Source organism: Electrona antarctica, assembly GCF_951216825.1.
Source record: "Electrona antarctica genome assembly, chromosome: 10".
Classification (NCBI taxonomy): domain Eukaryota; kingdom Metazoa; phylum Chordata; class Actinopteri; order Myctophiformes; family Myctophidae; genus Electrona; species Electrona antarctica.
The window spans coordinates 23,646,957-23,672,656 of NC_136791.1; the positions used below are offsets into that span (position 1 = coordinate 23,646,957).

Sequence of the window (25,700 nt, forward strand, 5' to 3'; positions counted from 1 at the left end):
GCTCTGAGCCACTCTGCTTACTGAGAGCACTGAAGGGGCAGCTGCACAAACACTAGAAAACTTAGAAAAGGGCACGTGCGCACTATGCACGCCGATGTTTGGGGTGGTCTTTTTGTGGGAATCCCGCCTCATGCCATTTCACACCAGAAATGTAGTACATTGATTGGATGTCTTATGCTAATAGGGCAAGATGTTCTACAATATTTTATCTTCTTATACTTGAATCACAGCAGTGTTGGACTCATGTTAATGTGTTCAACCACTTATATCACACAAAGATTTGGCGGACCCCCTTTAGTAAATCTGAGGACCCCCTAGGGGTCCCGGACGCCCTGTTGAAGTTCACTGCTTCTCTCTCTCTCACTCACTCACTCACACACACACACACACACACACACACATTGTATTGAGTTGTACTTGAAATGTACTGTAATTCTGCAAACTGTTAATAAATCAATCAATCAATCAAAAAACACACGTACACACACACACACGCCTCAGCAGCAGGGATACACTAGACAGGAAAACAAGCATCCTCCGACCCCGCCTACCTATACTAACTACGCCATTGGCTCAGCCTATATGGTCGTCAGACTACACTCGACCAATGAGGACTACTATCCTTTTGACCAACCAGGAAATAGATTCCAACATGTTTTTTTTTCTTTCAATGTTTACAAAATGCTACGAACTCCTATCTGTTGTAGTTGATTCTTTTCTGGTTGACAGTAGTGGACTTCATATTAAATCTGCTTGTTTTTGCAAAGCCATACTTATCTTCAGCGGGGATGACGTCTCTCCAGCATTGACACTTTTGAAACAAATTAAGGCAAGACAAGAGATGTTTACATTTCACATTCAAATTGTTTCAACCAACATTTCAACAACAATGCAATTCTATGCTTTACGTGAAACATTAAGCAAAGGAATCAATTATTTAGAATACAACAACAATGAAAAGAAGTTAAAAAAATGAAATTTAACAGAGTAAAATTACAGTGGATATTTATTCTTCAACTGTACAGTATATATGATTTCCTTTTTGTTCCTCCATAGAAGTGTATATATTTGTATGCCTTTAAATGTGATGAATTGAAAATGGAGGACCCCTGATGTAAACAAGTATTTTTCTGGTTTTATCATCATAACCCTCATCAATCAATGAATTTACATCAAAGTTCATTGATGTTTGTTCACAGACAGAACAGAATGGAGGTGATAGAGAAGTCTTGCTGTGTTGTGACCGTGAAGAAGACCTCTGATCATCATCATGATGGCAGATCCATCGGCTGCAGTGGAGTCATCCTCAACGCCCAGTCTGGGATGGTGATTTGCAATGCTCTCCCCTTTTCTCGTTTCATTGACGACGGTCATATTAAGCAGTCTCTCGCCTCGGATCAGAGGTTCATGCTGCCGCACAATGTCGGCAACGAAAAGCTCGACATTCGCGTCAGATTCCACGAGCAGCGCCATCACGTAGACGGCAACCCTTGCACGTCGACATCGTCATATCAAGCGTACACCGACGTCTCCAAAAGCGACACGACGCATCCTCAACACGACACCAGCGCCGAACTAGTGATGTTGGTCAACTGCCTGGAGTTCAGAAAGGCTTTCCTGACACTTTTCAAAGAGACTGACAAGTGGCGTTTCTACGGTGGCGAGGAGGACGAGGAGCTGGCCAGAGATTCCAAGTTTCTCGGCTGGTTTGCCGTGCTCAGGGCTGAGCGCGTTGTGGACGGCGCCTCAGACTCCAGACCTCTGCCCTGGACCAAGAGTTCCTCTCTCCAGAAGGGATGCCCGGTGGTGGCATGTGGAACCCCCTTTGGCTCTCTGTGCCAAGGTTATTATTGTAGTTTTTGCATTTTTTCATTCTTTAGTTCTTCCCTTCATGTTTACAATTTCAGTATAGTTTTGATTATATCATTTTCAAAGTGGGTTTGCTAGTTAGGCTTTGTTTTAGTTGAGCTTTTATCAGTTTTAGTGTTAGTTTTAGTTTTTTATTGTAATATGGGGTAGTACAAACTTGGTCTCTTTACCAAAAGAAATAGTGAACCTGGCCAATCTGCAAGCTCACAACGTGGTGTGAATGCAATACACTGTGAGCTTGTCGATTTTGTAAAGATTTTGAGTTATAAACTGGTAAAATATCAGAAGACAACAAGTTCATGGGTTCGATCCTGGGCACCACCATAAACTCAGCGTATGAGTAGCATGGTTTGGGTCCGGCAAGTCGTGCGGTAAGTACTGGGAGCTGGTAGGTGTGGCGCTCCACCTCAGCAATCCCAGGGTTCTATAGTGCTTTGTAACAGGGACAGACTCGATACCGACAATTAGCCACTCTCGACCTACTTCATACCCACCCAAAATATTATCATAGTCTTATCATAAGACTAATATTTATACCGGTACTGACAAAGAATAAAGCCAAGGACATTCAGTTTTTGTTATTTCGTGAGTTTAATAACACCGCTCTGCTGCGCCTCCAGATCTCTTCATGAGCACACTCAGCAGGGGCATCGTCAGTAACCTGGCGGGAGAGGAGAACGCCGTCATCCTCACGGACGCCCGCTGCCTGCCGGGGACCGAGGGCGGAGGCCTCTTCCTTCCGCGAGGCGGCCGCGGCGGCGCAGACCTGGTCGGTGTGATCGTGTCTCCGCTGTGCTGGAAGGCCAACGAGTGGATAGGACTCACCCTTGTGTGTTCAGCACAGGTCATTGCATTATGTTGTACTTTAGCTGTTGAAAAATAGCAGATCTACAATCTCTCTATTGTAGGTCTGCTATTTTTGAAAAATCGTGAAAATGTGGCAAACATTTTTAACTCAAATCTTTGCTTCTGGAGGGACTCCCTGAAACAACATATTTTCAGATGGGGCTCAGTGGGCAATTACATATATTTTTGGGGGTCCTTGACATGAAAATATTTGAGAAAGACTGACATAGAAACATGGGTTTTTCAGAAAACTGTCATTTGTAGAAAAGCATTTGTAGAATCGTCCTCAGGTCTAAATGGGTTAACCACTTGAACACCAACATCCGTATTCATGTTGAGTGAAAACGTGAAAATACACTAGTACAGAGCCCTGTAGGACCACGTGGTTAATAGGGCTTACTTTCTTGGCCTTTGTTCTGTTGTTTACCCTTTTCACATGTGTGTTTAGAATAATATACAAAAAGAATAAAACTATTTGACCTCGTGGGCAGTGGGCACGGTGACTATTTTTAATACATTTATTATTTGTATCTGTTTTAAAGCTTTTTTCCCCCGCCTAAAACAACTTGCCCAAACTAGGGATTGAATTAGAATCGGTTATATTATTAAATGATCGATTAAAAATCAAGATCAAATCGTTTGCACCATAGACATAGAAAGGTGTCGGCTCTGGGGCATATGTGCAAAAGTGAGGGAAAGCTTCCGCGTTGGTGCTTCACTAGTCTAGCGTAGCCACACAACTACTGCGAGAGGCAACAGTCTGGCGGCAACGCGAGACTAGCGCTTCACAGAAGCTTCCGTGTGTGTCACAGAGCGGGCCGTTCGAGTCTGACAAGTCCCGGAAAAGACACGCTGTGATTGGCCAGTAGTCACTTGAGTGGCAGCGTCCAATGAGGCATCTGTTTTTTTTTAATGTCTATGGTTTGCACCCTCTTACAGGTGATCTTCAGGAACATCATGTGTTGTATGAAGACTGAAGACCCCCTGCGAGACATGTCGTCAGTCCTCCACCGGGCAGCGACTGACCGCTATCTGTCCAGCAGCAGCAGTCCGACAGACACGTATCCCACGGTGTGTCTGGTGGACAGCGGGCACTTCTGGGGCTCTGGGGTCATGGTCGCCCCTCGGCTGGCTCTGACCTGCCGGCACGTCGTCGCCGGAAAGTCATCTGTCACTCTGAGGTTCCACTGCAGGGACAGGTACTGTACTGATTACTGAACATACACACCAGTGTTGTTTTTGTCGGCTATTTTTGAATTTAGTCTCAGTCTTAGTCCAGTTTCAATCACCGTTTTTATAGTATTTAGTCGAACTCATCCTATTTTTATTTATTCACGTTTTAGTCGACTAAAAGTCGAGCATTTTATTCTTAATCTTAGTCCAATAATCTGTAAATGTATTTGTCTAGTTTTGGTCAACAAAAACTTTACATTTTAGTCTAGTTTTAGTCTGACAATTATTTTAGCCCTTTACTTTTTTGTCAGCCAATATGTTTCCATCTAATCTAAAAAGATATTTCACATAGCATTTTCTGTCATCCTTTTGATGAAAAACACAATTGTAAGAAATACATGATGTTTTGATTGAATCTGCAAATGTATTTGGAACCATAACCAGTCACAGAAATATCGATGCTTGCTTCCTGTTTAACTAACTGATCCCAGTACAGTACAACAAGACAACACCAAATGATTGAACCAATGTCCAGTTCAACCAACTGAACCCATGCAGTAGCCTACTTCCAGGGTGGTTGGTTTACCAGGCTAGTAGCCTAGACTAACAAGACAACATCAACATCTAGTTATAGAACAATGTCCAGTTCAACCACACTGACGTGGTTTCGTCAGATGATTCTCAACTGATTCTTGTAACAGGCCTATCTTACAGAATTTCCCCGCCCCCTTTCCACGCCCCCTTTCGGAGCTAGTGGTGATAGCGTGACGTCACTCCATAGACACTACATGTTAACAGAGGTCATTTAAGAAGTCTACAACTTTTGTTTTCTCAAGCTAAGGTTTGTTCTATCTGTTCGAGCTGATTTACCATCTTGTTTGCTTCATAATAATATTGGTCTGTCACATTTTTACATTAGGAAATGTACTTAGATTCTCCAGAGAAAAAAACGTGTAAATGCTAATGTTAAATGACACCACTAGCTACCGGAAGGGGGTGTGGAAAGGGGGCTGTGAGATAGTCCTACTTGGGGACGGGTCACCTTTTAACAATTCAAGAGGTGCAATCAGGTGCTCTGAATTTCAGGACTGTTATTATGCTCAGCAGTCCATATACTGAAATAACCATGACGAAGTAGAATTACAATCAGAAGCATTCAATCGGAAGCATTCAACCAAGCCATTTAAATGGTGTGCCTTTTATATTTTGAATAGGAGCACAATTACCTAATTGTGCTTCAAGTGAGCATGATGGAAAACCTATTATAATGACTCACTCCCACTGGGTTCAAAAATTGATACATAATTGCTGTCCAAGTGTTAGTGTCAGATCAGAAAAATGTGTTTTTCACACTTTTAGAGCATATCAAATCTTAGCTCTGGTCCATAGCCTTCTACTGCTTCTACGATTCTGCCCTGCAGTATAAGGCTATGGGACTTTCAGTTTTAAATCTCAAATCGAAATCAGACCAGCCTCTCCTCTTTAGCGTATTTTAAAAGAACGTTTTTGCTACTCACCAAAACAAAGGCGGGTTGTGTCATTAGAAAGCCTACTTTCCTTAGTGGACTCACTCTGAGCCCCCCACCACACGTATAAACAGTACTTTTTGGCCAGAAAGGGATTTTTTTTCACCTTGATTATTGTTAAGAGGTGACCCCAAGCTACAAGAATCAGTTGAGAAAAAAACGTTATCTGACGAACCACGTTCACCCCCACGGCTCCCAGACTACCACACACACACACACACAAACACACACCTGCACGCACGCACATATGCATAGTATTGCATACGTGTGTACAAAATTGCACAATTGCGGGTGTGTAGAATAGATAATTTAGAAATAATTTAGAAATATAAATTGACTTATCTTTTAGTTCTACTCTTGTCCTCTAGTCCCTCCCTGGCATTTTAGTATAGTGTTGACAAAATTGTCATTATATTTAGTTTTAGTTTTAGTCATCATAGCTTAGTTTTTTTTTTTTTCTTAAGATCTTTTTTTGCGGCTTACGCCTTTTATTAGTTTTTGAAGACAGTAGGCTGACAGGAAACGGGAGAGAGATGGGGGAAGACATGCAGTAAAGGCCGTGTCGGGCTCGGGAGTCGAACCCGCGGCACACTGCGACTGGATTACCAGTCGGGTGCCCAGACGGTTACGCCACCGCCTGGGCATAGCTTAGTTTTTATCTAGTTTTTATTTGTTGACAAAATTGTCAGTATATTTAGTCATAGTTTTAGTCATCCTAGCTCATTTTTATTTTGTTTTTATTTTTGTTTTCCTCAGTGAAAAAGGGCAGTTGACGAACATTTTTAGTTTTAGTTTCAGTCAACAAAAACAACACTAAAATCTTTTAGAAGATCAAGTACGAGAGTACAAGAGATCCAGTACGAGTCATTTTACACTTGGTTGCATGCTGAAAATAGCAGATCTACAAGCTCAGCAAGTGTAAAAACAGTCATTACGACGGCATCAAGGCCCGCCAAAATACATTTTAGTCGACTAAATTAACTGTCGATTTAGTCGATTAAAATCTTAGGATATTTAGTCGACTAAAACTAGACTAACACTAAAACATTCCAGGTGACTAAAATGTGACTGAAACTAAATTAAAACTATTCAAGAGACTATGACTAAAACTAAAATCAAAATTTGCTGCCAAAAACAACAATGACACACACACACATTGTTCCAATGTTCCCTCACACACGCCTCCCTTCTATATACAGTAGGGTAGGGGGGGGGCGGTCATAGCTGAGTGGTTAGTGAGTCAGGGCCCCTGGTTGTCCCAGGTAGTGCAGCGGTGGCCGAACGGATAGCGGAGCGGTCTTGATACCGGAAGGTCACCAGTTCGAATCAGCGGTCCGACACGTTAAAATTACCACCGCTGAAGTGCCCTTGAACAAGGCATTGAACCACTACGATGAAATGTGTTCTATGAGCAGGGCCTGGCTGGAAACAAGTTCTTGAGCTTAGCCCAGATACCCTGGGTAAATATAGTAATCATTTCATTTCATTTCATTTCATTTACGATTCCAGGCCAGGCCAGCAATAATGTGTCGACGTGTGTCCCTGAGCAAGACTCTTAACCCCGAAATGCTCCCGATCGCCGTAGAATCCAATGGCTGCTCACTGCTCCTAGTTGTTATGGGATTAGGTATACATACACACAGTGACAAAATACATCCCAAGGAGTGGTGACTATTCTATTCTAGGGCCAGCGTTTGGGGAAACACTGTGTTCTGTGTCAGTGTTTGATTTTGTCGACTCAAACTAAGACGAAAAAAATGTTCGTCGACTACCTTTTTCCACTGACGAAAACTACATGGAAACTAAATGGAAAAACTAAGCTATGATGATTGATTGATTGAAATATTTATTAACAGTTTGCAGAATTACAGTACATTTCAAGCACAAACTCAATACAAAGGCTGTTAACTGTGAGTGGACGACCCAATTAAGCATTACACTTGTTTACAAGAGGGTCCACCATGTTCAATTCATCAAAACATTTAGAGACGTACAAATAGACACTTCTATATAGACAAAGAACAGAACAGGAATTCATCATAATGGAGGTAAAAAGGGAAAAGAAACATATACAGTGAGGGAAAAAGGGGGTGGCCGGTGGGTGGGGGGGGGGGGGGGGGGGACTAAAACTAAGACTAAATATACTGATAATTTGGTCAACAAATATAAACTAGACTAAAATGTTAGGAAGGGACTAGTGGACAAGAGATCCAGTATAAGTCATTTTACACTTAGTTGCATGCTGAAAATAGCAGATCTACAAGCACACAACGCGTCGCAGCGAGCTTGTAGATCTGCTATTATCAGCAAGTGTAACATCAGTCATTACGACGGCATCAAGCCAAAACACATTTCAGTCGTAAAACTAGACTAACACTAAAACATTCCAGGTGACTAAAATGTGACTGAAAGTAACTAAATAAAAACTATTCAAGAGACTACGACTAAAACTAAAATCAAAATGTGCTGCCAAAAACAACACTGTTCTGTGTTCTTGCACAGGTTCCATTGTGTCCCTGGAGAAGTTCTGTTCTCTACCAGTTCATCCTCCCCGTACGACCTGGCCGTGGTGCGACTGCCAGTCTCTGCTCCACAGGCCGTCATCCCACAGCTGGCCACGTGCTTTCAGCCAGGTGTGATCTTTACCTTTTCATTTAAAAAGGTAACCTGTAGGAACCGGAGGTACTAACCGCAATGTTTCATCATAATGGTCGCTGTCGGGCAGAAACCTCTTATCTCCACATTCTAACTTTTTGTATGGGTTTTTTCCCCCCCTATAAAATTATTAAATTAACGCCCTTCTTGAGCATACTACAGCGTCCCACAAAAGTAGCAAAGGGAACCCCTTTTGGTGTTTTAAGCATTCTGTTCTACTTTAGCTATTGAAAAATAGCAGCTCTACAAGCTCATAGCGCGGCACCGAGTGCCGCGCTACGAGCTTGTAGTTCTGCTATTTTTGAAAAATCTTGAAAATGTGGCGCAAATCTTTGAATATATATTCTTTCAGAGTGAACGTTTTTAACTCAAATCTTTGCTTCTGGGGGGTCCCTGGAACTACATATTTTCAGATGGGGGTCGGTGGCCAATTACATATAATCTTGAGGGTCCTTGACATGAAAATATTTGAGAACCACTGACATAGAAACATGGGTTTTTCAGAAAACTGTCAGGATTTAGAAGGCTGTGACCGACTAGTCACTACCCAGGGCAAGGAAGGCCACAACACAGGGCAGCTTTCTTAAGTTGTAGCTTTATTCCTCCATGTGCTGGGAATTATACACAATAATATTAATACACAGGAGAGCAGATAGCTCTCCACTGTCCGGACAGAGGCTCTCTTTTTAGTGTTTTTGGAGATGACTGATTTATCCTGTTGTGCCTTGATCAAGTCCATGCACAACAGGTGCGCAGCCACACCCAGCTCTGAGTCCAGTTCTAGTTTGACTCAGGCCAGGTGTGACTGCTTAACTCAGTCATCCTCCCTCTCACATACCCCCCTCGTTAAACTGAATCCCCAGCCGAAACCTCCCCCCCCCCCCCATACCAAGCAAAAAAAAATCTTAACACCAGACTCTGACACAGGGTTACCATTCCTAACATAAACAACAACAGACAATGAAACAGGGTTGCTATACCTAAAATAATAAAACCCCTCAATCAACATTGTCCCACACACTTCCCCAATGTCCAGCCCCACCCTCCCCCTCACTCCCGGAGACCAGAGGCATGGGCTGCTGACCAGGTTGGCAGAGGTGGTTCTGGGCTTATGCTGCTGCAGGGGCTGCTTGGACAGGCTGGGAGGAGGCTCACCAGTGGAGTCACGATGGTGGCTTGTTGGTGGGTTCTCCAGCTGCAGGCCGTTGTCCACGGTGGCTGATGCTCTGCTTCCCCACCCTCAGGTGGACAACACTGTTGCCTTCCGCTGCTGCCGAGGAGTGCTGGGGTTTGTAGCTAGGCCGATGACCAGATTGCTGGGACCTGTAGTCGGGCTCGTTGGTCCTCACCAGGACACTGGGTGGCTGGTCCTCACCAGGATGCCGTTCACACGTAGCCCGGCCCGGTGGCCCCGTCATTTTATGCAAGTAGTCCTTGCAAAAGGCGCTGGTGATTGCGCCGCTAACTGCTGTCCATCGGCCTTTCCTTTTCTTGGTCTAACTGCTGCCACTGTGCCTCCGCCTGTTGCAGGCGCGTGTCAATAGCAAGCTATGCCTGAAACTGATGCTGCTGAAGAGTGGCAGTGTTCTGCTGCACCTCCGCAGAGTCCCAGGAGTTCACTGCTGTCCCTCCATGTCCCTGTTCAGGCTCCAAATGTGACCGACTAGTCACTACCCAGGGCAAGGAAGGCCACAACACAGGGCAGCTTTCTTAAGTTGTAGCTTTATTCCTCCATGTGCAGGGAATTATACACAATAATATTAATACACAGGAGAGCAGATAGCTCTCCACTGTCCGGACAGAGGCTCTCTTTTTAGTGTTTTTGGAGATGACTGATTTATCCTGTTGTGCCTTGATCAAGTCCATGCACAACAGGTGCGCAGCCACACCCAGCTCTGAGTCCAGTTCTAGTTTGACTCAGGCCAGGTGTGACTGCTTAACTCAGTCATCCTCCCTCTCACAAAGGCATTTGTAGAGTCTAAATTAATAAAGAAAAATCACTAACCTTAACAGTGTGTGTGTTTACTTTGTGCTTCCATCAGGTGAGGATGTGGTGGTGCTGGGTTATGGGGGGTTGGGTCAGAACTGCGGTCCTTCTCTGACCTCCGGAATCCTCTCCAGAGCCATCAGCTGGAGCCGTCAGCCGGTCATGCTGCAGACCACCTGTGCAGTGCAGGCAGGGGCCAGTGGGGGCGCTGTTGTTCGGAAACACTCAGGAGAGCTGCTGGGTAAGGAAAAGAAAAAAAGGCCTTTTACAATCACTAGGGGGCAAGTGTTGTCCATAGAACTCTCTAGAGTTTCTGTGTTACTGTGCATGAACATAACACAGTGCATGTACCACTACCAACATCTATGGCAGCAAATTCCACTAATGTGCTTCATCCAGTGCTATCATCATAGCAGTGGTTCTCAATGTGGGGTCTGGGAAAACCAGCAAAATGAGGAACAGTTCAACCTCCCTATTTTATACGTTCAAAAATGTTCCAAAAATAGCTTGTGGATGGCCAATCTACAAGCTCACAACTCAGCATGATTCCACACGTGTAGAGCTTGTGAATTGGCTATTATTGCCATTTGTTTTGTTTACATATTAGAATGACATGCCCAAAATGTGGGCAGCCGGTTGAAAGTGGTTGATTTCACTGTTATTTCACAGGCTAGAAGTTAGCTAAATGAGAAAATGTGTATTTAAGAATCTCTCTATATACAGTAGCAGAGGTCTCAAAACATGCGCCTTTGTCTTTCCAGGCATCGTATCCAGCAACACACGGGACTATGCAGCCGAAGTGACCTACCCTCACCTCAACTTCAGCATCCCCGTAACGGTATTCCAGACGTTGTTGCAGCACTTTGACCACACAGGAGACGTTGAGGCCTTCAGGGTTTTGGACTCGCCAGAAGACGGGGTCAGGAAGGTGTGGAGGTTACAAGCTGCTCAGAGCAAACTGTAACGACTGTGTGACCCGTAAGCACTTGGACCGACATATGAGGTTTCCACTTTCCACCCGACAGAGACGATATATAGCTAAAATCGAAAGTGATTGATTGATTGATTGATTGATTGATTGAACACTTTATTAACAGTTTGCACAGGAAAGTAGAGTTAATATACAAGGTCTGCTAGGAGGAGGACTTAAAAACCCAAGAAAGGTTCTTCATATTCAATTTATCGGATGCTTTCTTGGTTTGATCGGGTTAACCAAAAAAACATCACTTACACCTAACTTTTTAAGTGCCTTGGTGGGTAATTTAATGGGGTTAATTTTGCTTTTGTACTATCCTACAATGAGACATCACAGTACTGTAAATGTAAGTTCTAATTAAGTTAACGTGAAGGTGCATAACAGGATCAATACGTGTCAAATGTGTATTCACTAGCCAGGGATGTGCATGACTGACCACAAATCATTTTCATAGTCTTCTGTATACCTAAGGATGAATAATCAACTTTATTATTGACCCCAGGTTAAACGTTGCAGGATACTAAAATAAATAAATGTGTTTTAATGAGAGCTGTCTAATTGTTTATTGCACTGCACTCCAATCTGAAGTGATCAAATGGAATGTTTTCTTATAAAAAAAGATTAAATACACACATACCAAAGTTAGACTCATACTATGTAAATTACCTCTATTGCTACTATGTAAACACAAACATAGAAAAACAAATGACAAGAACAGCTTCTCTGGTTTCATGTAAGACTTCTTAATACAGTCAGCGGTCAGATAATACTGCACATTTAAACTCGTGAAGCATTTATAGTTAGGGGATTTACACCTGGTAACATTATACGGTGACCTTTGTATTGAACTTGACGGTCATGTTATGCTTAAATGACGAGCTGGATTTGAATTCGGGTCCTCACCAGTCACAAGGAACATACTGTGTGGTCGCAGTGTTGTTTTTGGCAGCAAATTTTGATTTTAATTTTAGTCATAGTCTCTTCAATAGTTTTCATTTAGTTTCAGTCACATTTTAGTCACCTGGAATTTTAGTTTTAGTGTTAAGTCTAGTTTTAGTCGACTAAATATCATAAGATTTTAGTCGACTAAAATGTGTTTTGGCGGGCCTTGATGCCGTCGTAATTTCACTTGCTGAAAATAGCTGATCTACAAGCCCACAACGCGCCGCGCTGCAACGCGTTGTGGGCTTGTAGATCAGCTATTTTCAGCATGCAACTAATTGTAAAATGACACATACTGGATCTCTTGTCCACTAGCCCCTTCCTAGCATTTTAGTCTAGTTTTTAGCTGTTGACGAAAATTGTCAGTATATTTAGTCTTAGTTTTAGTCATCATACATAGCTTAGTTTTCATTTAGTTTCCATTTAGTTTTCGTCAGTGAAAAAAGGTAGTCGACGAACATTTTCCGTCTTAGTTTTAGTCGGGGTCACGTATCAAGACGTCTGTTATTCTAGCGGATTCTGGATGTCATCAATGCATTGAAAGGGACAAAATCAGGTTTAATCAGAGCATTCGATGCTCCAGTAGTCGCGTCTACTGACCTACTGACCTACCGCAACCGTCTCCAGCTCCAAACGTTATACTGTAACGTTTTGGAGACATTCAGACTGAGGGACGGACATGCGTTGTCCGAAATTACAAACCATAAACACTAAATCTAACCCTAATGCAAACATATTCAATTCATCCATCCAATTTTATATTTTCTTTCAGTAATTTCATGAAGCAAAATAAAAGATCCATAAATTAGAAAACAAATGTTTAAGAAGTAGTGAAAATAGCCAATCTACAAGCTCGGTCGATTGGTTATTTTCACTAGTTTGGGTCCCGGCGAGGAGTACATATAATGTCTCTTTTGGGTCACGGGCTAAAAAGTTTGGGAACCACTGCGCTAGAGGTCCAGCACAGACCACAGCATGGACTACAGTGTGGACTGGTAGCTGGGCAGAGGCCAGTTCACCTTCTGGGCACTGCCAACGTGCCCATGAGTAAAGACACTGAACCTCTCTCTCGAACTGCTCCCGGGTGCCACCAAGTGGCAGCCCATCACTCCATCATCTCCTCCTATGTGTTTCAAGCAGTGGTGGAAAATACTGCAATTTAGAAGTACTTACAAGTAAAAGTACGGAATTGAAAATGTACTTGAGTAAAAGTACAAAAGTATCGGCATCAAAATGTACTTAAAGTACTAAAAGTAAAAGTACTCATATTACAGAATGTCCCATTTCACAAGTTCAAAATGTGTACAAAATCTATTGAAAATAGCCGATCTGCAAGCTCACAATGCGTCGCATTGCGAGCTTGTAGCTCAGCTATTTTCAAATGGCCAAAATGTATAGGGTTGAAGTGGTTAATGTATGTTTTCTAATCAAAATTAAAATCGCCAAAGTAACTAGTAACTAAAGTTTTCAAATAATTGTAGTGGAGTAAAAGTACAAATGTTGGCTCTGAGATGTAGTGGAGTGGAAGTAAAAGTACTGGAAATTGTACAAATACTTCAAAATTGTACTTAAGTACAGTACTTAAGTAAAAGTACTTAGTTACTTTCCACCACTGGTTTCAAGTGTGTTTTTTTATTAGCAGCGAATTGCACACCGTCTCTCCTTTAGAGGGTATGTGCATGCATAAAGCGAGTGGCAAATCAGATAGGACTTTTCTGTTTGGATGTATGGGCTGTCAAGGCCAGAAAGTTGTTTTTTGCCACCCAGAGTAGGCGTTCCCGCATAACTTCTGGGTATGATGATTATGTCACGCACATACCATCTATAAGCCCTGTGTGTGCATGTCTGTAGTATGTTGGGCCTGTACGTGTAAAAAAAAAAGTGAGTGGGAAAAGAATTTCCCCACAGGGATTAATGCAGGACGCGACCCCCCTCGTTGGTAACGTGTAAGGCATGTGGACCCATGTGGGACATTACTATATTCCATGTTCACACGAACATGAAACTGAGGAATGACATTTCAGGGGATTGGTTACTGTCTGTTAACAGAGACGGGACAATGCTAAAGAGAAGGGCTTTAGGGGGCTCTAAGATGCAAAAGAATGTGCATGTGTGATGATAACATAATGCACCCGTCCCGTATGCCAGCGCTCCCAGAATCACTGCTTTACAGGCAGTGGAGAGAAGAGAGGCGAGAGCGAACGCCCCCGAGGCTGCTGCTGATGATGATGAGGAGAGCGAGACACTTCTCTATAGGTATTGTGTTGTGAAGTGCTGACGTATACAGAGTAGACTCACAGCTGGATCCGGTTTCCCTCCAGCGGCCTGGCCTCCCATGGCTTATATGGGCCACAGCACAGCCTCTGCAGGATGGAAGTACGGTAGAAAAAAAAAACTGCAGAGTTGACGATGAATCCTTTACATTAACAGGCTAACATGTTGTAGCACAGTGTGGTTCTCAAACATTTTCATGTCAAGGACCCTCAAATTGATAGATGTGTTTGGCCTCGGACGGAGAACATTTGTGTTAAAAAAAACTATACAAATAGATGTTTCCTCAAACTTCAAAAGTTGCCAACCTACAGTACAAGCTTGTGGCCCCTTAAAGCAGTATTCATTTTGCTGACTATGACTATTACGACTAAAGGACTAAAACACTTTTGATATTTAGACTAAACAATTTCAGATGACTAAATAGGACTAAGACTAAATGGTGTTTTCAAAAGACTAAGACTAAATCTGAATTTGCTGTCAAAATAACACTGCCTTAAAGGACCCTGGCCTGGGGGTCCCCGGACCCCACTTTGAGAACCACTGCGTTTTACATGTGCCGTGTTTGGTCCGACTGTCATTAGACCGACAACCTATACCTCAAACCCTAACCTAACCATAACCGCGAGCACGGGAGCAGCACATGTTCGACCGCATGTCCGACCATTGTTTCCGCATGTCGGACCTTTGGTGTGTCGGATCTGCGTGTGCATCCCGTTGAATTTCAGATGATTAAAACGAAAATGGAAATCATGAGAGAAGCAGTGATATTTGTCTGGCCATGCCAGGCTAAAACGTAACCACTCAAATCCCCCTATATCAGTGGTTCCCAAACCTTTTCATGTCAAGGACACCCAAATTGACACTAATTAGCCCGCGGACCCCCATTTGAACAGATGTCGGGAACCCCCATAAGAGAAGATTTTTACGGCTCTAGCAGTGATTCTCAACCCGTTTAATTTCAAGGACCCCCAGTTTGACATGCATTAGTCTACGGACCCCCCATTTAATGGCATTTCTATCTCTGGGACCCTCAATTTATATTGTAAAATCAATGTTAATTTAACTCTGAGAGTGTACAAAACGTTGGTTCCATTTGTACACTCTCAGAGTTACAGACCCATAAGGGTACATTTGCTTCCAAACTATCATTTAGCTGGGGACCCCCTGGAACTACCTCAAGGACCCCCCTTTGGGAACCACTGCCCTATATAGTATGTAGTTAGTTAATACACCGGTATATCAGTGTATATAGTATATATATAGTATATATAGTATATGGCACCTACTGCAAAACACCTGCAAACCTGGACACCTCAGCAACCAATGACCTGTACGGCTCATTTGACTCATGCTTTTGGTACAGCAAAAACCACGTGAGCGAGTGTGTATGTTGTGTGTATGAAATTAGAAACCGCGTATGGAATAAGACACTGCTATACAGCAGCTACCTGGAAAAACTATTCTGCAGCACCATGCACAAGCCAAGTGTCTGCATCACTGCTGACTTAATGCAGTAGACCTCCACTCCCCTCCCTCTCCCTGGGTGATAAAGCCTTATCACCACCCACCACTCTTTCCTACAGCTAGAACAGGGGTGGGCAACTTTGACGATGGAGATCCAATCTCAAACCAATATATTTCCACACTCACTCCAGAGGGCCACAGTACATATTACTGTCGTAGCAAAAATAGCCGATCTACAAGCTCAAAACGCGTCGCCGTACGACACGTTTTGAGCTTGTAGATCGGCTATTTTTGCTATATTTGAATTGAAAACCTGAATAATGTTTTGCTATTTTTGAATTGGAATCCTGAAAAGTAACCTTTTTATTGAATTTCAAATGCATTTAGTTATAGTTATGTTAACTTTATGAACTGTTAACATAACTACATTGGACACAAAAAGACAATAACATTTTAATACTAGTCATTAAGTACTAGTCATTTAATACTAGTCATGAAATAATTAAAGCGGGTTTGAAATTGTAACAGCTGAAATCAATACTATATCAGTATTCTGATATTAACATGCGGGCCGCATTAAGTGAAGGTGGGGGCCGCATGTGGCCCCCGGGCCGCCAGTTGCCCACCCCTGAGCTAGGAGTATACCTACCGCAGCATGGATGATCCTCGCTAGCTGGAAAGCACCAGCCGATGGTTCTCATCCTGATCCAACAACGCCAACGGTGCTGTTGGGAGGATTATATGTCTCTCCTCCTGCCCCAGGCTGTTGAGGTTGGTGAGGTTGGCAGGCACTGCTTGCAGCCATCTTCCATGGGGGAGACCACTATATATTCCAACAGCGCAACATTGTATTTCCCCAGATGGTTTTGGTCAAGACGGTAACGTTGCTGACCGCTCCCGAGATCCAAGAATGCATAATGATGCTGTCAGGCAGCAACCAGAGAGAAAATAATTCAAACTTTGTGTTTTTTTCCCGAAAAACGAATGCCCTATAGGCTAATTGATCATACATACAACGTCACACAAAAAGCATCAAAAGTAGCAGATCGGCAAGCTCGAATTTGAGCTTGCCGATCTGCTACTTTTGATGCTTTTGAATGAATTTGAATCCTGAAAAGTAACAGTTTTGGACATAATGAGGTTTCCACCTGACAGAGACGATATGGTGGTGTAATGAAGATTTTAGTAAATCTGCTCATTCTGCATACATTTGCCTTCCTGAGTAGCTGCTCAAAAATATGTAGACTGACGAGTGAATAACGGAGTGCCTTTTTTCTGATGTGTTTCTGATGTGTGACTTGTAATGTAGCCTACACTGTAATATGATCGGTTAACCAAGTTAATTTGGGGTCTTTAATAATCATTATGTCCTGTGTTTTTGTCCCCTCAGCCATCGCGGCATTAAACAAACTGCCCCGCCGATGGTTCTGTATACATCGTACATGTATGATGGGATGGTTCTGTATGCAGTGGGGACCTCATGTTTTTGTATCGTCTTGGTGTTATGTGCTATGTGTTGTTCTTGATGTGGGTGTTGAACAGACTGTGAAGACAAATATCCTTCGGGACAATAAAGATTATTATTATTTCACATGATTTTATTTACCTCTGACGAGAGTGGACAACGTACGCGTTTCGGCCTGGCTGGCCTTCCTCAGTGTCAACCAGGCCGAAACGCGTACGTTGTCCACTCTCGTCAGAGGTAAATAAAATCATGTGAAAAGGACATATAATGAGTGCTGGCATTTTCAACTTGTATCTTCGAGCCTTGCACCTAGAAGGATTTTGTTCTAACCTGGAGTGCTGCGGGTTGTCTGCTTCAGCAGTACTTTTTTCTTCTCGGGTCTTTAATAATACCTACACCCCTCAGGGGAGCTAGAAAAACAAACCAACGCAGGGGACATTATGTGTAAACCATCTATCTATTCTACAATAATAATGCACAGTGACTGAGGGAGGGATGTTGCTATACAAAAGGTTCATCTCATGACACATACTTTGTCGATGTCCTCCTGAGTCCTTTGTGTGGAGGTCATGTGCATCTTTTGCAGATCCCGGCCATCAGTCATCATCGTGTTATGCATAAGCATCTCCTACCGAGAGGAGCCGCGGGGATTGATGATAACAAGTGCCGTGTTTCAAAACAAGTCAGACGTCTGCCTCCCGTGTGGCCATTCCCCCCAGACTCCCCCATCCCTCGTCGAGTTTTCTTCAAATGTCACATGGGAAAAAGTAGCTAGTTTATGACAGGGAAACAATGTTCCTAAGCCATTAGGAAAGAATAGTCTTTCCTGAAAAACTTATGTTGCTATATATCAAGGTTCTGTCAAGGACCTCCATCTCAAATTATTTTGTTCCAGGGATGTATGCAGAAGCAAAGATTTGAAATAAAAATCTCTCTCTCTATATATATATATATATATATATATATATATATATATATAGTATTGAGTCTGGTGTAGAGGATGGCATCCTGTGCCAGACATTTTTCAATAAGTTTCAATACATTTCAATAAATTAACTTAATTCAGCCAAAATGCCATGACAAGTCCTCTTGTGCTGCAAATCCATACTAGATTAGACAGAAGTGGGAACTAAGCATTAACGAGAAACACAATCGATTGGTGGATCATTTAAAAATAAACATGCTCTGAAAATGCACCCATCTGAACACTTGGGTTGTGTGGGGGCTCCACTACACATATCAACCTTTTATAAGGTGTCCTCATAGTAACAACAGGGGGCCACCAAATATTTATGTGATAGGAAAAATAAAATAGCTTTCTAAAAATGTATTAACCTCTTGAACCCTAGCACCCCCATTCGGGAGGTATCATTTCCGATCGGATATTTTCGGCAAATAGGTTAGGTATAGAAAGAGGGAAAGAGCAGACCAAGTACAGAGCCCAACGGTGAAGTTATGTCTGAAAATCAACATGAATTCCAACACTGATGGATGAAGCTATCTATGAAAAGGTTTTATATTTGCAACCCAATTTCATACTACATAGTGGGTGGTGTCCCCGCTTCATCTGTCTCTCAGCTAACGGGTCCTTGGCCCAGAAAAATAACTAAAAAACATTGAAGACCGTCCGTACCTGATATATTGCACCAGGAGCACGAGACCTGCATGGTCAATATCTCTGTGTCCATACCTTGCTGTTTCCCCGAGCTGTCCAAAGGACGATATACAGTATCTCACTCTATGCACCACAATGCATTATTTAGCAACACTGTAGATTTCCTCTCTTTTTTTCTTCATCAGAATTAATGCAGACACTGCAGTGTGACTGCAGATGTAATCATAAATCACTGTGAGTATCACAGGCACTGCATATTGTGTGCGTTTTAAGTAAGATGTAACTTGTGTTCCTTGGAACTTATTGTATTCACAATCAATACATGGGTGGGTGGGGATGTGGGGGGAGTTTGATAATACAATTAATGACTTATTTCATTTGAGCTATTTCAAACAACGCCAAACACAGTAGAGTAGTAGGGGAAGATATCATTATGTGTGGCATGATTTAAATGATTTAAAATCTCTCAAAAATGTGAGCTTGAACATCAGCTTTTTGATTTGTTTGGAAAAATGCAATGTTAAACTGATATTGATGCTATATTTACACATTTAGCTGGGGACCCCCTGGTACACCCTCAGGGACTGCTGGGGGTACCCGGACCCCACTAATAAAAACAAGAAGAAACTAAAAGAGTGTAAAATCCTGCACCTAAATAATGGGCTAAAAAACAACCATTTACAGTTGACGTTCCTCGCCACTAGCAAGAAAAATGAATAAACAAATTAAAACAATTTCATGGTAATCCGCCCGTTCAATTTGGGAACATCTTGTGTGCACGTAGCATACAAGATACTGTCACACTCATTCAGTATTATAGGCCTACTGCACTGCTCATACTGCCATTATTATTGCAGTCACTTGTTATATGACTACAGTATAGTTGGTTACATGTACATGTTGGCTTCACAAATGTGCAGTTGTACAGATGCGATGCGTGCAGTTGTTACCTTATGCATGCCTGTTGATATAGCCTAAATACTGTACAACGTGTTTTGTCTATAAGCCTTCGTCAGGGTCCCATAGTGGGATGGGACCCTGACGAAGCCTTCGTCAAGGACCCATAGTGGGATGGGACCCTGACGAAGCCTTCGTCAGGGTCCCATAGTGGGATGGGACCCTGACGAAGCCTTCGTCAAGGTCCCATAGTGGGATGGGACCCTGACGAAGCCTTCGTCAGGGTCCCATAGTGGGATGGGACCCTGACGAAGCCTTCGTCAGGGTCCCATAGTGGGATGGGACCCTGACGAAGCCTTCGTCAAGGTCCCATAGTGGGATGGGACCCTGACGAAGCCTTCGTCAGGGTCCCATAGTGGGATGGGACCCTGACGAAGCCTTCGTCAGGGTCCCATAGTGGGATGGGACCCTGACGAAGCCTTCGTCAAGGTCCCATAGTGGGATGGGACCCTGACGAAGCCTTCGTCAGGGTCCCATCCCACTATGGGACCTTGACGAAGGCTTCGTCAAGGTCCCATAGTGGGATGGGACCCTGACGAAGCCTTCGTCAGGGTCCCATAGTGGGATGGGACCCTGACGAAGCCTTCGTCAGGGTCCCATAGTGGGATGGGACCCTGACGAAGGCTTATAGCCGAAACGCGTTGGTCCTCCCTTCTTGTAATGATCTTTGCCATGCCATAAAACATATAATAAAGGCTTTTTCACTTCACTGGAGTGCCTTGGACCCTTCTTTATCTACTGTACTGTTTGTATTGCTTTCTTTTTACTATTCTGTTTTTGAATCTTCTTTGTATGTGAATTTGTTGTTGTTTCCACATAGTCGAGGAAGCTTTAAGTAGGCCTAGAAGTATTTCATATTTCATTTCATGAATAGCTTCATATACTTGTTGTGACAGCCCTGTCATCAGTGCTTGTTTTGTGTTGTTTGTTTACACATTAATCCTTCTGTTGGCTTCATGTTAAATTGTATTTTCACACATTTAAACACAGACTTTGACTCTGTACTCCCCTCCCCCCTCTATACCAAACTCTTGGGCAAAAATAAAATCTACCAGCTCACAATGCCTTGCCTTGCCCACGAGGCAGTGTGAGCTTGTAGATCTGCTATTTGGCTAATAGATTGGCACCAGAATATTGATGCTATACGGTTCAAGTGGTTAATGTTCATATATATATTTCAAATATTTTATCTATCTTTATCATACAAAGATTTGGCGACCGACCCCCTGTATTAAATCTGAGGTTCTGGACCCCCTGTTGAAGACCCCTGTTCTGGTGAGCAAGAAGGCGCACAGCAAATTCCATATATAGCCATCGATTGAGATAAAACCTTTGTTTCCTCTGCAGTCTTTCCTCACCACTGTCAAGGCTTGCAGTGCTGTTGTTGTTCATTATGACATTACACACATTTTGTTTAAAGATGGAGTGCCTGATTTTTTTCCACCCTAAAACATGATCATCAGGTCTTATTGTTATAATTTTAAGTATTTAAGTATTTAAATAAGTATTTGTTAAAATGTTGTTCTTATGTGGGCACACCCACCAGTTCATTAAGAATGCCTGGTTTGCCTGGTGGGTGGTGATGGGTGGTGATCACCTGAACTGAAGCCACACCCACAGCTGTAGTTGTATGATAAGGGGGGGGGGGGGGGGGGGTTAGGGGAGGGGCTGATAGTGTAATGTCACTATATTACTGTTTATTTCATTGGCCCGTTTGACTGTCAAGGGTTCAGCCTCCAGGAAGAAACCCTAAATACAAAGTGAATACACCATTGCACATAAAAACGACTCCAGGGTGTCTAATGAAGTACTGTCACCTCATACACATGGAAAACTGGAAAAATACAAAAATTGTGGCACTCCCTCTTTAATAAGAATAATCTGATCGTGACACTGTGCCCTGCAGCCTTTACACTTACACCTTTACGCTTACATTCCACCATCACAATCGCTTTCTCAACCCTTAGTTTGCTCGACAAAAGAACGGGACCTTGGGAAAAGAGAGTCACGTGAATGTCGCCGACACCAAGGACCCATCAGGGTTTATTCTCGGCTTCTATAAGGAGATTACCTGAAACCCCCTGTGGCTCTGTGATTCTAGGATTACTCAGACATTTTTTCCTCTGACTGTTTTTGACATGAACAGATTTGGGGCCCCGGCTGCCAAGAATCTCCCCTTTTTCTCTGAATGTTCTAATGGTCGATGCTGGTTGTCACGTCAGATCTGCCCACGGTCCGTGCCAGGGCCTGATGAGAGAGAGCAGGCCATGTCGCCCTCACAACCGCTTTTTCAGTGCAGTATGCTAATCGCTCTGCCAACTTTCTTCATCATCATCTGCTCTCGCTGTGTTCGACTAAAGTCGTTCTGGAAATAAGAAATCCAAGTGCAGTCTGACTGCAGCAGTTTTCCGTCTAACTAGCTACATCAAACAATCAGTCTCTACAGTATAGTGAGCACTGAATGCCTAATGTAAGCATAGAGGAGAGATTTTGGTGATTATTTATAATTGCCCATTTTCCACGTAAACCCTATACACTTGATCTACTTCTTTCCCCCCCTCTATCTATACCAAATCTCTTCTGCAAAAATAGCCGATCTACAAGCTCACAAAGTGCAGCTATAATACGACTATTGCAATGCGACACTTTGTGAGCTTAACAGGTCTGCTATTTTCACTGAATTGAGTAGTGTCTGGTCTACTGGCCTTCAACCGTGATGACCTGGAATGGATGAATGAATTAATATACAATAAACAAACAACAATAAAGATATGAGTGGTTATTATTACACTTAACAGGCTGCTGTCACAGCTCTGCACTGTACATCCCACATGGGAATTGAATGTGGATTTGTTTGTAGTACATTTACAGATCATGTCTTTTTTTGTGTTCCTTGCGGTTACCACACAAGCAATGTTTTGACTGAATGACGTATTGTGTTCGTGTTTGTTGTGTTATCAGTGTGGATATGATCTACACATCACATGGCTTGATATCAGAGATAAGGCATTTATTTTCAATAAAAACATGTTCAAGTTGTTGTCATCATCAGACACTGATCTTGAAGTTGAGGTGTGTGTGTGTGTGTGTGTGTGTGTGTGTGTGTGTGTGTGCGCGCGCGCGTGTGCGCGTGCGTGTGCGTGCGTACGTGTGTGCCTGTGCGTATGTGTGTGCCTGTGCGTGTGTGCTTTTGTATTTGTCATTTTCAATCTCAACAAGTCCCTGTTTATCTTTTGTGGTGAACTTGATTGCATTCGGCTCAGAGATTAGGTTACACCCAGACTCGTGTCTGTCTTTAGAAGGGGGGAGGCCTTTAAAAACAGTCTTTTCAGGATGTAATAAAGATGGCATCAGTTAATCCAGCATTTCAATTACAAGCCGTCATTCACGTCATCCCTCTGGGGACTAGGATGAGTCTGTTATAGCAGATATAGCAGGCAAGGCAGGCAAGTGATAGGGTGGCCCAGTATCAGTGGTGAGAAAAGTAACAAAGTACATGTACTCAACTTCTAAAAGCCTCGCTATGTGACGTTTTTTTTAATGAATAAAATGTAATTTTGTCCAATCTGTATGGTAGAGTATGTTAATACAATATAACCTTTACAATTTAGACATTTAGCAGACGCTCTTAATCCAGAGCGATTTACATTAAGCAAGACCAAAAACATGGCAATACATCATATACATAAAAAATTGTTATCATGAATCATACGTATAAAAGAATGTAACAGTGGAATATCTATATAATGAAACTATCCATATATACTGTACTATATAGTGCTATGTCTACAGAAAATCCTATTAAGTTACATAAATTGAGCCTTTGCATTTGCTTGTAAGGTGCTACGGGCCAAGATGGAGAAGAGGTGGGTTTTCAGACTACGGCGGAAGATTGGGAGTGAGTCTGCAGTTCTGATTGTAATGGGAAGTGCATTCCATAGTTTTGGAGCCAGTAGGGAACGGAATTTGGGACGTGTGGAGCGTTGTCCCGGTGTTTTTAGTTTCCCTGCGTTGGCTGATCTGTGTGCGCGGGAGGGTTTGTAGGGTTTGATCAGACTTGCAAGATATGGGGGTGCCATATACCTTTGGTTAATTGCTTTGAATGCCAGCATCGCCCGGGAGCCAATGGAGGGAGCGGAGAAGGGGGGAGACATGTGAGAATTTTGGCTGGTTGAAGACCAAGCTTGCTGCGGCATTTTGGATCATCAATTGGAGAGGCTTAAGGGTGCATGCCGATGCCGGTAGGCCAGTAAGGAGTTACAATAGTCCAGTTTTGACATGACTGATGTCTGGATAAGGAGCTGGGCTGACTCCTGGGTGAGGAACGGTCTAATTTGTCGAATGTTATAGAGTGTAAAACTACAGGATCAAGTGACAGCTGTAATGTGTGCTTTGAACGAGAGCTGACTAACCAGGACAACACCAAGGTTTTTTGCTGTTGGGGCAGAGGTTACCAAGGCGTTGTCTATGGAAATAGTTAGCTCCTGCATGGGGCAGGACTTAGATGGGAAGAAGAGAAGCTCTTGTCTTGTCTTGGTTCAGCTTGAGGTGGTTAGAAGACATCCACTGTGAGATGTCAGCCAGGCATGCAGTGATGCGCTCTTCCACCTGAGTGTCATTGACATAGATTGTGAGCAGAGATGATAGTGCCAAGAGATTTAGTGTACAGGGAGAAAATGGGGGGACCAAGTACAGATCCCTGTGGGACCCCAGTTAGGAGGGTTCAGTACACTTGACCGGGGTGGTTGTATTTAGTCTCCCTGCTCTTCTATTGAAACATTTGGGTTGTGTCAAAGGTCATGTCTCACCTAGACACAGGATCTGACGTGAATTTTGACCTGATGGTCAAGATTCAACTTATCCCCTGAGCAAGCAGGTATAGGCTCTATTAGCTCAATGGTATAAAAATGTCACACTTGCCAGGGTAGAAGAGGAGCAGCTTTAAGTAAAACACTGACTTTGACTTGAGTAGGCTATTTCCATTTTTCGATATTTGATGTTAAACGTCTACTCCACTACATCTCTACTTTGAAAACTAGTTTGTAGTTACTTTGCAGCTTTAGATTTATTATTACAAAATATACATTATACAACTTTGGCTATTCAAAAATAACCAATCTACAATCTCACAAGGCGTCAAGGTGACGTGTTGTGAGCTTGTGGATCAGCTATTTTTGATAGATTGCTTTTGACATATTTTGAAAATAATGAGTACCGGTACTTTTGCTTTTGGTATTTAAGTATATTTTTGGTGCCAGTACTCATACTAAGTCAAAACAAATGTGAGTACTTCTTCCTTCAGCGTTGATAGATAGGGTGGCCCAAGGATGCTGTGTGCAATCACACAACACACTGCCATTATCTGTGGGACATCTGAACACTGCAAAACAAAGATCTATTGAAAATACAAGCATGATCTCTAGTGAGTCCTTATCACTGTTGTCCTTTATTGACTCCGATCTGTTTGGGTCAACGTTAGAGGAACAAAAACAAGTGCATGGCAAGCAAACATATATCTATCTTCCTTTGAGATGGATATAAATAGGCCTGTTCTACGCTAAACAGATTAAATATGTTTTGGGGATTACATTTTTTTTTATCCGAATGTCTCTCCAGAGAAATAGATTCATGGAGGTAGTATTGATTTTTCTGGTTATATACAGAATTTTAACTTGTCTTCAGTTCTTTTGCTATGATTTTCTGCCTTCGTAATATTACATGAAAAGAAAAAGCAAAGTGCTAGACGACTCAGCTTTATTCAAAATAAGTCACGTCACACGTCACTGGTCACTGTATCAATAATATAATAAAATTAATTGACTTTAAAACAAGATCCTGGATCCTGGCTCCTCTGGCCAGCCAGGGAGTCCCCAGACCGCAGTTTGAAAACCACTGGGCTTAATCACAAACAACCCCCTGTATGTCTCTGTGTTGTCTAGATGTTTCATGCT

At 42.8% G+C, this 25,700-nt stretch overlaps 1 protein-coding gene across 2 annotated transcripts; it reads left to right on the top strand.

Annotated features, from left to right (window-relative positions):
• Positions 1-627: 627 nt before the first annotated feature.
• On the top strand, positions 628-11,590 carry tysnd1 (trypsin like peroxisomal matrix peptidase 1). 2 transcript variants are annotated; one of them, XM_079512283.1, is made up of 7 exons: positions 628-843; positions 1,209-1,843; positions 2,490-2,713; positions 3,655-3,914; positions 7,917-8,047; positions 10,112-10,297; positions 10,818-11,590. In XM_079512283.1, the coding sequence occupies exons 1-7, from the start codon at positions 653-655 to the stop codon at positions 11,018-11,020; spliced, it is 1,830 nt and encodes a 609-aa protein (XP_079368409.1). In that variant the 5' UTR covers positions 628-652; the 3' UTR covers positions 11,021-11,590. The 2 variants fall into 2 exon arrangements, with proteins under 2 accessions (XP_079368409.1, XP_079368410.1); XM_079512284.1 differs by having other exon boundaries at positions 628-829; positions 1,200-1,843.
• The last annotated feature ends 14,110 nt before the right edge of the window (positions 11,591-25,700 follow it).

Bases quoted from the DNA above. Each gene is read 5' to 3' on its own strand.
- tysnd1 (XM_079512283.1), top strand. From the start codon at position 653: ATGTTTTTTTTTCTTTCAATGTTTACAAAATGCTACGAACTCCTATCT. The intron at 1,844-2,489 runs GTTATTATTGTA...CTGCGCCTCCAG, and splicing joins CTTTGGCTCTCTGTGCCAAG to ATCTCTTCATGAGCACACTC. The intron at 2,714-3,654 runs GTCATTGCATTA...ACCCTCTTACAG, and splicing joins CCCTTGTGTGTTCAGCACAG to GTGATCTTCAGGAACATCAT.